We start from the raw sequence: 13,060 nt of genomic DNA on the forward strand, positions 1-13,060 counted from the left end.
GGTATTAAACCCAGGCCTTTATTCTTTCAGATATACTTTAGTTTCTATTCTTAAAAAAATGAGTAATATAAATTTGCAATTCATTTCTTTTCTTTCTTTTTCTTCTTTTTTTTTTTTTGGAGACAGGGTTTCTCTGTGTAGCTTTGCATCTTTCATGGAACTCACTCTGTAGCCCAGGCTGGCCTTGAACTCACAGAGATCCGCCTGCCTCTGCCTCCCGAGTGCTGAGATTAAAGGCGTGCGCCACCACTGCCCAGCATTGGAATTAATTTCTTTTTTAAAAAATATGTATTAATATTTATTATTATGTATGCAGATCTCATTACAGATAGTTATAAGCCACCATGCAGTTGCTGGGATTTGAACTCAGGACCTCTGGAAGAGCAGCCCATGTTCTTAACCTCTGAGCCATCTCTCCAGCCCTGGAATTCATTTCTATTAAATAATATTTGACTGGGTTTTTGTTGTTGCTTGTTTTCCGAGACAGGGGCTTGCTGTCCAGTCCTGAGCCGCCTACAACTTGAGAACTTACTCTGCTCCTGGGTGCCGGGATTACTGATGTGCACCAACATCTGTTTTCATTATTATTATTATTATTATTATTTTTGTTTTTCAAGATGGGGCTTCTCTGTGTGGCCTTGGCTGGCCTCAAACTCACAGAGATCCACCTGTCTCTGTCTCCTGAGTGCTGGGATTCAAGGCCTGTGCCACTAACCAACTTACTCGTTTTTTGAGACCAGGTCTCACTTTGAAGATCAGCTTGTGTCTTCAACTCCTGATTCTACTGCCTCAGCCTCCAGAGTGCTAGAACTACCCACTAGGGCCCACATTCTATCGGTTACTACGTTAGCCGGTTCAAGTTTTACCAGTCTTCAGAAAGTGAGAACACAAACTGCTGTCTGCTCTCAGTTCACTTGCTCCTGCGTGTTAGAAGGTGTTCATGTGTAGGCTGAGGATGTTGCTTAGCATGCACAAACAGAGCTCTCAGTGGGCACTCTCTTTCTACTCCCTTCCAGGTTAGGCTTGCCATGCTTCAGGATCATGTCTGGATTTTCCCCAAACTCCTGACTCCCGCTACAGGAACCCCACAGACTACTTCCTGTGTGACCCTGGCATTAGGTATAGGTGTCGTCCTCCCCCCCACCCACCGGACTTTCTGACTGCCTTCTGACTGCAGGCAGGCTGAAGGGCAAAGGGTAAGCAGAATGGCCTCCTGAGCTAATGATTCAGGAGCAGCAGATCAGATCGGTCTTTTTGTTTGTTTGCTTGTTTGGTTTTGTTTTTTTACCTTGTTGGCATATCCACATTCAATCAATCAGGGTCCCACTGGGCCCAGCTGGTACCCTATAAATCCAGTCTTCAGACCATAGAAGGTGGTAGAACTACCACAGGAGCCTGCTGAGAAGCAAGACCTCAGAGAATGAGTCTAGCCAAGAGCTGGGCCTAGACGTTCCTGTCCTCCTTGGAAGCCTGAAGACTTCAGAGTGCAGCTCAGCTGGTCACTCACTGGAGGAAAGACTGCTGCCAAGATTTGCCCAGGACCAGGAGGCTTCTGCCCCAGTCAGGGAGCTTGCTTAAGGCAACCTCCAAGGCTCCTTCAGTGGCTTCAGGCCACGGGGACTCCTTCCAAGATTTCATACTTCAGTTGCCCTGAGTAGGGTAAGACCCATATATCTGGCTGGGATAAGAAACAGAAGAGTTGCTGGGTATGGTGGCACATGACTTTAATCTCAGCACTAGAGAGGCAGAGGCAGGCAGATCTCTCTGAGTTCGAGGCCAGCCTGGTCTACAAAATGAGTTCCAGGATAGCCAGGGCAATATATAGGCATCCTGCTTCCAAAAACAAAACAACCCCCCCAAACAAACATAAAACAAACAAACAACAACAAAACAAATACACACACAAAACAAACAACAAAAAAACCAAAACCAAACCAACAACAAAACGGAAGAGCCTTAGTCACTGTCATAGCGAGATCTAGTAACTGGACAAGGCTTTGCCTGGCCACTTGCCAATGAGTACCAGATGGCACAGGTATGTACTGGGGCTCTGGTTTACTGTCGTTTTTTTTTTTTGGAGTTGTGGTCTCATGTAGCCAAGGCTGGTTGCTTCTGTCTCCTGAGTGCTGGGATTGCAGACATGCATCACCCTGGCTGGCTTGCGTAGTATGTTGTTTTGGGACAATCTCAGTTCCAAGTAAACATTGAGGGGATGGATGTCTTGGCTTCACTGCCCGTACGTTGTGAGTCTGGAAAGTCAAGGTGACAAGGTGTTGTTGTGTACTGGACATGAGGAGCTCTACAGAATGATAATTTCGGAGGACTTCAATTGGATTTTTGGGTTTTTTTTTTGATAGGTATCTCTCACTCTCTTTCGGGGACTAATGGTTTGTGCCAAAATGCCTGGCTTAAGTGTTGTAATTTTTTTTTAAAGACTGTGGGACTTTTAAAGTTATACTGTTTTATATTGTGACGTTTACATGAGAGCTTGGTGATAAAGGAAAGGTGATGGTTTAATTGTGATGTGTTTGTCAAGCAGACAAGGCGTCTATAGTGCTGGTTCGGTTTTGACACAGCTGGACAGAGTCACCTCTAAGAGGGGACCTCAGTTGAGGAATGGCCTGCATCAGATTGGCCTGAGGGCGTATCTGTGGGGGCATTTCTTGACTAATGATTGACGTGGGAGGGCCCAGCCCAGGGCAGAGGTGCGGGCCCTGAACTGGTGGTCCAGAGTTGTGTGGAGAGGGCAGCTGAGGCAGCCAGCAAGAGCTAGCCTGTGTACTGGCTTGCTCCTTGGTCTCTGCTTCAGTTCCTGCCCTCACTTTGCTCAGTGATGAATGGTCACCTGGAATGGAAGGTAAATCACCCCCCCACCCCACCCCCTTTGGTCAGGGCCACCATCTCTCTCATGTTTTATGTCAGCAACAGAAGCAGAGGAGAGCAGCCAGCGCTGCGGGAGGGGAGGGAAGAAAGAACAAAAGACGGAGGAGAGATCCTTTTATTCAGAGCTGGCTAGAATTTTCCTCTGTGAGAAGTCCCTGATGAGAGGGTGTTACTAGAGGGTGCAGGGCATGTCCCTAGAAAGTCAAGTAGACATCCCAGACCAGGCTAGGGCCAAGGCAGCATTTGAAGGACAAACCCGGGACCGGATACTGCCAAGTGAGCGAGCATTCAGCTACCTGCTCCCCCGGCTAGCCCTGCTACTCAACTCCCTCTTCTGGTCACCATTTGATGCTTACTTATCTTAGTGTTTGGGGCCCCCCAGTGGGCAAGCGTTCTGCTGTCTCTCTGGGTTTGTTACCGTTCTAGAATGTGTATACTAAGCTTTAAAATTGGGGCAGTCAGAGTGGCCTAGACAGATCTGCACACTTGTGAAAAGCCTCACCACGGGTCCGCGCACGGGCTCTGTCTTGGCCACTCCATTCCTGCGCCAGCCATGTCTGTAGAGGCTGATGAGGAAACGCGGCCTTAGCTCTTGTGTCTCCTTGGCTGTGTGCAGTGCTGTTCCTGTGTTGGATGTTTGCGTGAACGTGCCACTCCAGAGTGCTCAACCTGTACACTTTCCATAGTGTGCCCATGTCGGTTTTCTCCTCTGAGCAGATGGTCTGACCATTGGCCACCCACCAGGGCTTTTTTTCCCCTCTCTCAAATAGCCTCACACTCCCAGCACAGACTAGCCTGGAACTCACTCTTTCAGGTGAGGCTGGTCTCAAATTCCTGTCAATCCTCCTGTTTCAGCCTTCTGAGTATTGAGATTACACGTGAGTAACTAGTCTGGGTGAGGAATTTACACTCAATTTAGGCCACCTTTCCTTAAAGTGAGATTGTATAGCTCATTATATCTTTCTTGCACTACCTCCATTGGGAAGATGGCTTTCTGTCAGGGCCACCATCTCTCTCAGGGTACCTGATGGCCCCTTCATCCGGACGTGTGAACTGAGCAGACAAGTGTGTCCACCATGCTTGGGCTTTGCACTCTTCCAGCAGGTCTCCAGATCCCTCTGTAAGGCTGTGCAGGGAGCCACACCATGAACACTGGTGCATCTGCGGCACCCACCTGCTCATGCAACTTCCTGCTAATTTTTTGGCTCTTGTGAGGAGGTTTTCGGTTTCTTCCCCCCCATTTATTTTTTCCATTTATTCATTTTGGCAGGAGGAAGTGCCCCACACTGGCACACGTATGGCGGTCAGAGGATGGACTGACCAGCGTTTTGTCAACTTGATACAAGCTAGAGTCATCAGAGAGGAGGGGGCTTCAATTGAAAAAATGCCTCTGTAAGTTAGGCTGTAATCAAGACTGTAGGGCATTTTCTTAATTAGTGATTGATGGGGGTTGGGGTTGGGGTCCCAGGGCACTGTGGGTGGGGCTACCCCTGGGCTGGTGGTCCTGAGTTCTGTAAGAAGGCAGGCTGAGCACGCCACAGAGAGCAAGCCAGTGAGCAGCACCCCTCCATGACCTCTGCATCCAGGTTCCTGGCCTGCTTGAGTTCCTGCCCTGACTTCCTTTGATGATGAACTGTGATATGAAATCACAAGCTGAATAAACCCTTTCCTCCCAAAGTTGCTTTGGTCATGGTGTTTCATCAGAGCAATAGTAACCCCAACTAAGAGAGAAGGCAACTTGCAAGAGACAGTTCTCCGGCCACGTTGCTTCAGTTTGGACTCGATTGTCAGGCTTGGTCAAGCGTCTTTACTGGTTGAGCTATCCTGCTGGCCCAGGAGCGAGCATGGCGTATCTTTTCTGTTGTATGCTGCTGCTGAGCACATATAACTGGGCTGCAGCGGTTCAACTGGTTGTTAGCTCTCTCCTCTTGAACATTGTTTGTCCTCATTCCCCATCATCAGTTCCTGGGTACACCTTGGCGGGTCCAACAGAACCCAATTCTCAGCAGTCATTTATGGACACATGGATGATTTGTGTTTGTGGTTAGGGGTTCTGTCTTATCCAGGGTCCAGGAACATGCTAGCAGTATTTCTCAGAGAGCACATAGCCTGGGTGTGACGGGGCACACTAACAATCTCAACACATAGGGGACTGATGCGGGGGGGGGGGGGGGGGGAGGTGTTCAAGGCCAGCCTGGGCTACACAGGGAGTTTTGGATGCTGCTGGAGGAGGATGATGGTGCTGAAAACCTGTACGCAGTGGGGTTAGGGTGGCTTCAGGAAAGTGCTACAGAGTTTGCTTCAGCCTGACCAGTATCCAAAAGCAAGGTGGATGGGGCTGCAGACTGCTTGCTTTTACTAACTTAGATGCACTTGCTGCCACTATGTGGCCTTGCTGCTGGCAGCAGCAGAGCTGGTCCTAGCACCGTCCTCTTCAGACCACCACCTGCAATGGTCAGTGCGCCCCTCTACCTCAGAGAAGGAAAACCCAAACAGAACCGCCACTAGTGTTGCATGCAGTTTAGGAAAGGACCTGAGTTTTAGGTGATGTAGTCACACTATCCATGTTAGTACCAAACCAACCTACTGTTACCAATCTAATCTCATACATACCTAGCCCCGGTACGCTAGCAAACGGGACATGCCATTCTCATCACCAGTTCGAGGCCTGGGGAGGTGGCTCAGCTGGTCAAATGCTCACTGGCAAGCCAGGTGACCTGAGTCCCATCCCTAGGACTCATAGTGGAGGGAGAGAACCAACTCCTGAGAGCTGTCCTCCGACCTTTCTCTACAGGTGTGCCTCAGCTATTGTGCACATACACATGAATATGAAAATAAAGTTTGCTGGGTGGTGATGGCGCACGCCTTTAATTCCAGCACCCAGAGGCTGGTGGATCTCTGTGAGTTTAGGCCAGCCTGGTCTACACAGCCAGGACATGTCCTGTTCCAGGACAGCCAGGGGAGTTACACAGAGAAACCCTGTCTCGAACTAACAAACACTTTATGATTTGGGACTGCAGCAATATTTGGAGGTGAATAGATGTGGCCTATGCCTGCCACCAAGTGTTATGTAATCTCAATTAGGATACACTTTCCTAGTTTCCCTGGGAGGATGAGATATCAGAGTGTTGTGATCAACACTAACTGCCCTGTCAAGGTAAGTTCTTTTTAAGGATTTGTTTTTAATTAAGTGTATAGGTGTTTCTGGAATGTGTGGACATGTGCACCCGAGTGCAGTGCCTGTAGGGACCAGAGGAGGGCACCAGATCCCCCTGGAATTGGAGTTACAGGCAGTTGTGAGTCTCCTGACCTGGGTGCTGAGAACCGAACTCAGGTTCTGTTGAAATGCAATAAGCATTCTTAATCACTGAGCCACCTCTTCAGCTCACAAGAACAATTGAAAAGACAAAGTCTTTAACTTTTTTTTCCCCCGAGTTTATGTCTATAGGTGTCTTGCTTCCATGTGTATCTGTGCACTGGGTGTGGGCCTGATGCCTGTGGAAGCCAAAAGGGGCTGAATCCTCTGGAACTGGAATTACAGGTGGTTCTGAGATGCCATGTGGGTGCTGGGAATCAAACCTGGGTCTTCTGGAAGAGCAGCCAGTGCTCTTAACTGCTGAGCCAGTAGTTCTCAGGTATTTTTCAATTTAAATCACAAAAGATACGCTATAACCACATTAAAATCTCTAAAGCCATGTAAAACCCGAAGGCATTAAAATTTATTAAATGATGCAGTAACAACAGATTCTTTATTTACAATAGCATTATTTAACATCAAATAAGCAAATAGCATCAGCAAAGCAATAGTAACTTGCATAAATGTATTTAAAATTTCTCTGAATATATCTACCTTTGCATAAACTGCTCACACTAGAAATACACACATCAATGCAGATGAACAGTGATGTTCAGAGTCAACTCTGCTTTGAAAAGAAATCACAACCTGAAACACTGTAAGCTTTCTCCTGAAGAACCATAGTTAATATATTGCTTAATTTTACCCTTGTATAATCTTTTCATATACACATATCTCAGATGCAACTTCATGAGGAACTGTACAAATAAAATCCACGAATGACAAAGGAAAAAAAATGACAGTTAAATGTTTGAAGAAATGGATCATCATCACTGTTCAATAACATAAGGGTAAGTGATGATGTACTTATTCAAAAATTGTACACAATTCACTATACAAATATAATACATTGGACAGCTATGTAGGAATATACAAGACTTAAAAACAGATCTAAGGCATTATGCTAGGTTTTAGCATTTTGAGGTTCTTGCACATAGCTTTTACCTGTAGTAAGAAACTTAAAAGATTTTGTTTTAGTCTATAAAGAAACACCAGGGAGAAAATTCTAATTAAAATCGAAGCCACTAATTTTCTTCTGTGCAGAGAATGCTTTGCTCTTAGGCAGCATACTACCATACAAACACTAGAAAATTTTAAATCCACACCAACAGTTAATGGCTTAAGTTGCATTTCAAAATTGATTGTGTATCTTTGGGTTCTGCAAGTGGATCTGTGCCTCCCAGTTCATGTGTCACACCCATATGAACTCCATTTTAAAACACAGATTAAAAATGGCATCTTAAACTGCACAAAACCATTGCTTTCAATGATCACAAGTCGTAAGAGATACACATGGGGGCTGTTCTAATCTTCGCATCAAAGGAATCTGTCGTAACACAGCTCACTTCACTTTGAAAACTTACCACGTTACATGAACACTCAAATGGGTTTTACAACCGGAGTTACGGTGTGTATACTTTTCACATTATGTTTTTCACATTGAGTACTATAAGAAAACACTGATTATATGTTCTGTTAAACAAAAACCAAGTACAAATTTGTGTCTAGGATGAGAAATACTGATGACAGGAGCTGATTTGGCATTTGCTTCTGTGAGAACATGATCAGAGGACTCGCTTCATTCTCCTTAGATGTAAAATAAACCGCACTGCTGCTCGGAACCGTGAGAGAATTTACTCTCTTCCTCACGTCATGATCACGGGTTATTGACTGCCGGCTTTACAGACTTGCCTGGTTGGGACTGACATTAGAAAAAAGTGGTAGATTGGATGAATGTTGAAAGAGAGACATTGTGGCTGGTGTTAGAGTGAAATGGGATTTAAAATTCAAAACAAAACAAAGCTGTTTTAAACTCCATTTTCTCCTGTGCCATGTGAAGTTAAAAGTTGTCCTACCTCACATATTTCTAAATATTTATCTGACAACGGGTCACATTCAGTAGTGTACCACATGAGTCTCATTACTGGGGGGTGAAGTCCTAGCCTTCTGGGCCTACATCTGCTCCCTTTTGCCAGCATGGCTGTGCAACCCAATGGTTTGGTGGAGAACAGTGGAGCCTTGAGCAGACACATGAACTAGTGGCCACTGGGAAGTGCTGTTCCTTGGCCACCTCCCTGCACTGACATTCTTCTCAAAGTGGAAAAAGGTATCGAAATGCAAATTTCCAGAAAGTTCTTTAGCATGGAGCAACACTTTCAGATGATTTACCATTTGTCTTTGGGTCATATCTCTTTCTATATTTCCACAATCTGTAGATATATAGAGAGATATAAATATAAATAGGGTAGTTTATATGTTTTCACCCTGCCAGGAATAAACAATTAAATTTCAAGGAAAAACTTCTCTGTTCCTAGAAAGCTTGGCTAATGAGATATTATAAAATGCTTTGTTTTTAGACATCAAAAAGATATCATTCTGAAATTTAGGTAAGAAAGTATGTATATCAGGGGTTGGGGAGAATTGAAAAGGTCCTAGTTCTGGGTACTGCAGTTGTCTGAAACTGACACCAATTAACAAAGGTTATCCCCTGACAGAGTGGGCAAGAAAAACAACCATAAAAGTGCGCTGCTTAGTAACATGTAGTCTTTCTAAGGTTTATTAAGAAAGAATAGAAACATATAAAATCAAGAAGTGGTTCCTACAGCGGCTGCATATCATATAGATTAGATACATGATTCATGAGCAGATCTCAAGGTTAGAAAATGAAAGGTCTTAAGTCTAGAAATCAGGTCTAATCAAGGCATTGGCAGCCTTTACAAAACACCTTTAGGAGACATTGCTATGAGATATCTAATTTAATACTGAAGTACCTCATTTTTGAGTCAATCCCACAATATGTATACCTCACAAAATTATACAATTAAAACACTTAAGTTCTGAACTTAAATTATTGCTTGTTTACATATAAATTGGATTTTTATGTACCTTACAAAACTTCGGCTTTGTCAGCACTGCTAAAAAACAAAATAAAAAACCCATGGCAGAGGTCAGATCTGTCGTGATGTCTGCTGTCATCTCATTAGTGCTCTCAATTCGGGGCCGGGCTGGACACCGCTGCCGCTGCGGCCCAGGCCTTCCCGCGCAGGTGTCGCGGCCTGACTGGCATCTCCACTTTGTTCCTCTCCTGGACAGGAAATGCATTTTCGATGGTAAGCTGCTGCTAAGTGGCTGGCAGACACTGACAGCACGAACGGCTAACCTGGTTTCTACAGCTTAGGCTGTTGCTGTTGTTTTTATTTAAAAGACTAGAAGTGGACAGAGAAGGCAGGGAGGGGAGGGAGGGGTCAGGGTCAGAGAAGGGGTGGAGACGCCAATTCAAACCACCTGATCGATCTAAAAACACTTAATTTAGAAATAAATACTTCTCTTTACTCCTGATTTAGGGGAACGGGTTTGGTTTTCAGACAGAGGAAAACAGATCCTTGTTAATGTGAACAGCCCTCTTTCAGGCGCCTTTTCATCTGTTCAAACTGGACACTCCTTCCTTCCGACGCGGTGGTCAGCTCTCTGCAGGACACACACACCCCAGCTGTGTTGGCTGTCGCTCACTGGGTGCGTCGGTACATACAACGTTGTCCACAGTGTCTGCCCTGCTTCCATCCCAAATGCAGGCTTCCGCTGGAAACACCTTGTGTTTGACTTTGTTAAAAAATTCCTTTCTTTCCTCTACATAGGATCATACTCTTTTGGACTAGACTGATTAGCCAAGGAAAACAAAGCAAGAAACCAGTGTGTGGAACCGAACAGGAACAGAACAAGAGCATGGTTCTCCTTAGATACATACATTTAAATACATTCAATCTGAATGGGTATGAAGTTTGCCTGTCGACACTGACTTTGCAGGAGAGATCTAAGTTGCACTAAGGTGAATGCAGTGAACAGACTGCGAGATGGTCTGGAGGCGAGCTTCAGGCTGTCAGGAGAGGCTGCTCTCCCAGCGGCAGCCAGGCCAGCACACTCTATGCTGGGGCCAGGGCCCAACTGTCTGCTGATCGTGTCCTGGGAGAACCGGTGGCAGGTCAGGTGGGTCAGAACAAAGAGACGCAGCTCCGCAGACTGGTCAGTGTTTTGAGCAAGTAAGCCCGTGGGCTGAAGACAGAGGCAACCAGCTACCTGCGGGGTCAGCAGTATTTCTGAAGGAAACAGAGAGGCCATGTGAAGACAGTGGGCTCTTTACGTTCGGTTGGTTATTTCCTTTGCAGCCCTGGCCTATCTCAAACTCTCCACCACCTTGAACCAGTCTCCCAAATGTGTGCTACTGGCAACAGCAAGTATTTTGTTTTTTTAAATGAAAACAATGCAATGCCCATCACAAAACACAAAACACTAGCTTATTCTAGAGAATATGAATCCTGAAGAGCACACATGTAATGAGCAGCTGTGTTTCGGATGTGGGAAGGCAGAGGGTTCTGTTCCTAACTGAATGTAAATTTACAAACAGCAGTGAGAAGCGTCTTGCAGCTTACAGGTCAAGGGGTGGACATCAGTCTCTCCTGAACGACTCCCTATCACCATCCCTGCAGCCAGGCGTGGTGGCACAAGCCTATAATCCCAGTGATAAGTTTGGATCCCCAGTTATTGAGTATCCTCTGCTGCCGATGTAACAGGCCAATCAAGCCGAATTAATAAATCCAGGTCTAGTCTGAGCAGAGCAAAGCACCTCCCGGGTGACTCTTGGAAGGGAGGGAAGAAGACAGAAGACACACTGCAGGAAAGGCGACCAGTCCTTTTTTTAAAGATTTATTTATTTATTATGTACACAGTGTTCTGTCTGCAGGCCAGAAGAGGGCACCAAATCTCATTATATATGTTTGTGAGCCACCATGTGGTTGCTGGGAATTAAACTCAGGACCTTTGGGAGAGCAGCCAGTGTTGTACAACTCTGAGGCATCTCTCCAGCCCTGGCAACCATTCTTAAGCAGCCTGTAGTTGTGGTCTTGAGCAGCCCTGGGAAGGGCTGACTCCTGGAGGGCTTTCTTAGGGGCAGGGTATGGGGGGAGAGAGGTGGGGCTTCCACCTAATCATCCCAGACTCCTTGGGTATATGGCTCCAGCAGGGCTTCCGTCTAAACACCCAGCATTCAGGAGGCTCAGGCAGAGGACCTCAAGGTTAAGGTCTGTCTGGGCTACAATGGTCACACTGCCACCCACGACCCACACCTGCTTTGTTTGTGTGGCTTTCGAGATTTGTATTATCTAGAATAAACTAGCATTTTGTGTTTTGTGATGGACATTGCGTTGTTTTCATTTAAAAACCTGTCAGCTCTTCTGGGACTATCAGCTGAACAACTGCTGCCTTTGGGGCTTCTGTCCCCCAACAACCACAGAGAGACTTGGGATTGCTGCCTAGGTAGGTAGAAAGCTGTCTCACTTCTTAAATTCATCCTTCTCAGATCTGATGATGTTTGATGACTAGGGTACCAGTTTAACATCTCCAATCCCAAGACTACAAGCACCTTGATAACTCATTAATAAATTTCCTGTTGAAAATACAGACAAGTATGCCTCATTCACAGACTTCATGATACAGAAGAGACTGGTTTCAGATATAACTCCAGAGGTTCAAAGTTTTAATATTGATAAATGCAGTTTTGATAAACTGACACAGCATTGACTACAAACAGTTCTTAAGAGTCCTTAAATTTCTATGGATTTTTAACCCTTTTGCTATGATGTAAATCTATTCCAGCTGTCTTACAGATACCTGCAGGCTTCTGGGAAAAGTTCTGCTACTGTATCAAGAAATCTGATCTGATAAAAACTTAACAGTCTCCAGAACCCATTTTGACCTCACACATTTCCCAGCATATTTTGAAGTTTTCCTCCTCCTGCCTGGGCCAAGGGGCTCTCCAGATACACCAGCCCCTACACCAGCTGGCATAAGCTCTGAGGATGCCAACCCCCAACCAAGGATGCCAACTGGGACGGATGCACCCCAACCTCCAGAGAAATGACAGATGTGATGGCTGCAGTATTCCCCCAAAACACATCATCCTTCAATTCACTGCCAGTACCACCTCTCCAGGCCCAGGTGGGCACCTGCCCAGCAACTGGTACCTGGTTCTCCAAGATGTCCCATTGAAGGGCATATGTGCTCTCATGTCTCACTCATTCACCCTTGCCTCTTCTGCACAACCAGGGCACTTCTCTGTTCCATTTTTTCTGGCAGTTATCACTCTTTCCATGGCTAGCCCAGCTCATAAGGCCAAGGATAACAATCTATTTTTTTCAATCTATCTATATATATATATTTTAGCAACTTCAAGGAACAGATGCCTTAGATCTCCATGATGACAGCTAACTATATTTCTTCACTTATACCTCCTGCCGTGTGTGCGACACTGGACTTCCAACTTCCCCCTCCCCACTTCGCCCCTTGTCAGTGTGAAGTAGTCTCGAGAACTTGCCCCCCCTTGCTATCAGTAACTCACCTTTGTATAATAATCAAAACAGAGGAATGTTAGTATTCAGACCCACCCCTTGGGGGACCTGTCCAGACTATGTTCCCTTTAAGAAGAAAACTCCTCCCCCTTTTGCTCTCTCTTCCCCTCCCTTCCTCCCCCACCATAAAGTGTGCTCACCTCTGCTCTCCCTCCCTTCTCTTTCTTTCTGTCCCTCTCTCCCTATCTTTCTCTTTATCTCCCCACTATAATAATCCCTTTGTCCACGTGGACGCAGTGCCTGGGCTGTGAGTGACTTTCCACACGCTGCAGCCCGTCACTGAATCTGCCCCAGCCAGCCAGGGCCCCTATGCACCCTGTCATTACAATAAACCCTTAGACAACTCTCTGGAGAACCCTGCTCTCTCTGGGGAGTGGACCACGGGGCCAGGTTAAGAATGGACAATCAGAGGTCAGTTCGT

General features: G+C 45.9%; 1 protein-coding gene across 2 annotated transcripts in view; it reads right to left on the reverse strand.

The window, feature by feature from the left end:
* Positions 1 to 6,580: 6,580 nt before the first annotated feature.
* The window catches only part of Ncoa2 (nuclear receptor coactivator 2), a 98,617-nt gene continuing 92,137 nt past the window's right edge, over positions 6,581 to 13,060 (reverse strand). For both annotated transcript variants that reach the window (XM_052715297.1, XM_052715296.1), the window contains one exon: positions 6,581 to 10,332. In XM_052715297.1, coding sequence (XP_052571257.1) covers positions 10,321 to 10,332 — 12 coding nt within the window. In that variant the 3' untranslated portion in view covers positions 6,581 to 10,320. The remainder of the gene's footprint in view (positions 10,333 to 13,060) is intronic.

The sequence above is a fragment of the Peromyscus californicus genome, unplaced genomic scaffold, assembly GCF_007827085.1.
Source record: "Peromyscus californicus insignis strain IS unplaced genomic scaffold, ASM782708v3 Scaffold_5__1_contigs__length_169319896, whole genome shotgun sequence".
Lineage (NCBI taxonomy): Eukaryota > Metazoa > Chordata > Mammalia > Rodentia > Cricetidae > Peromyscus > Peromyscus californicus.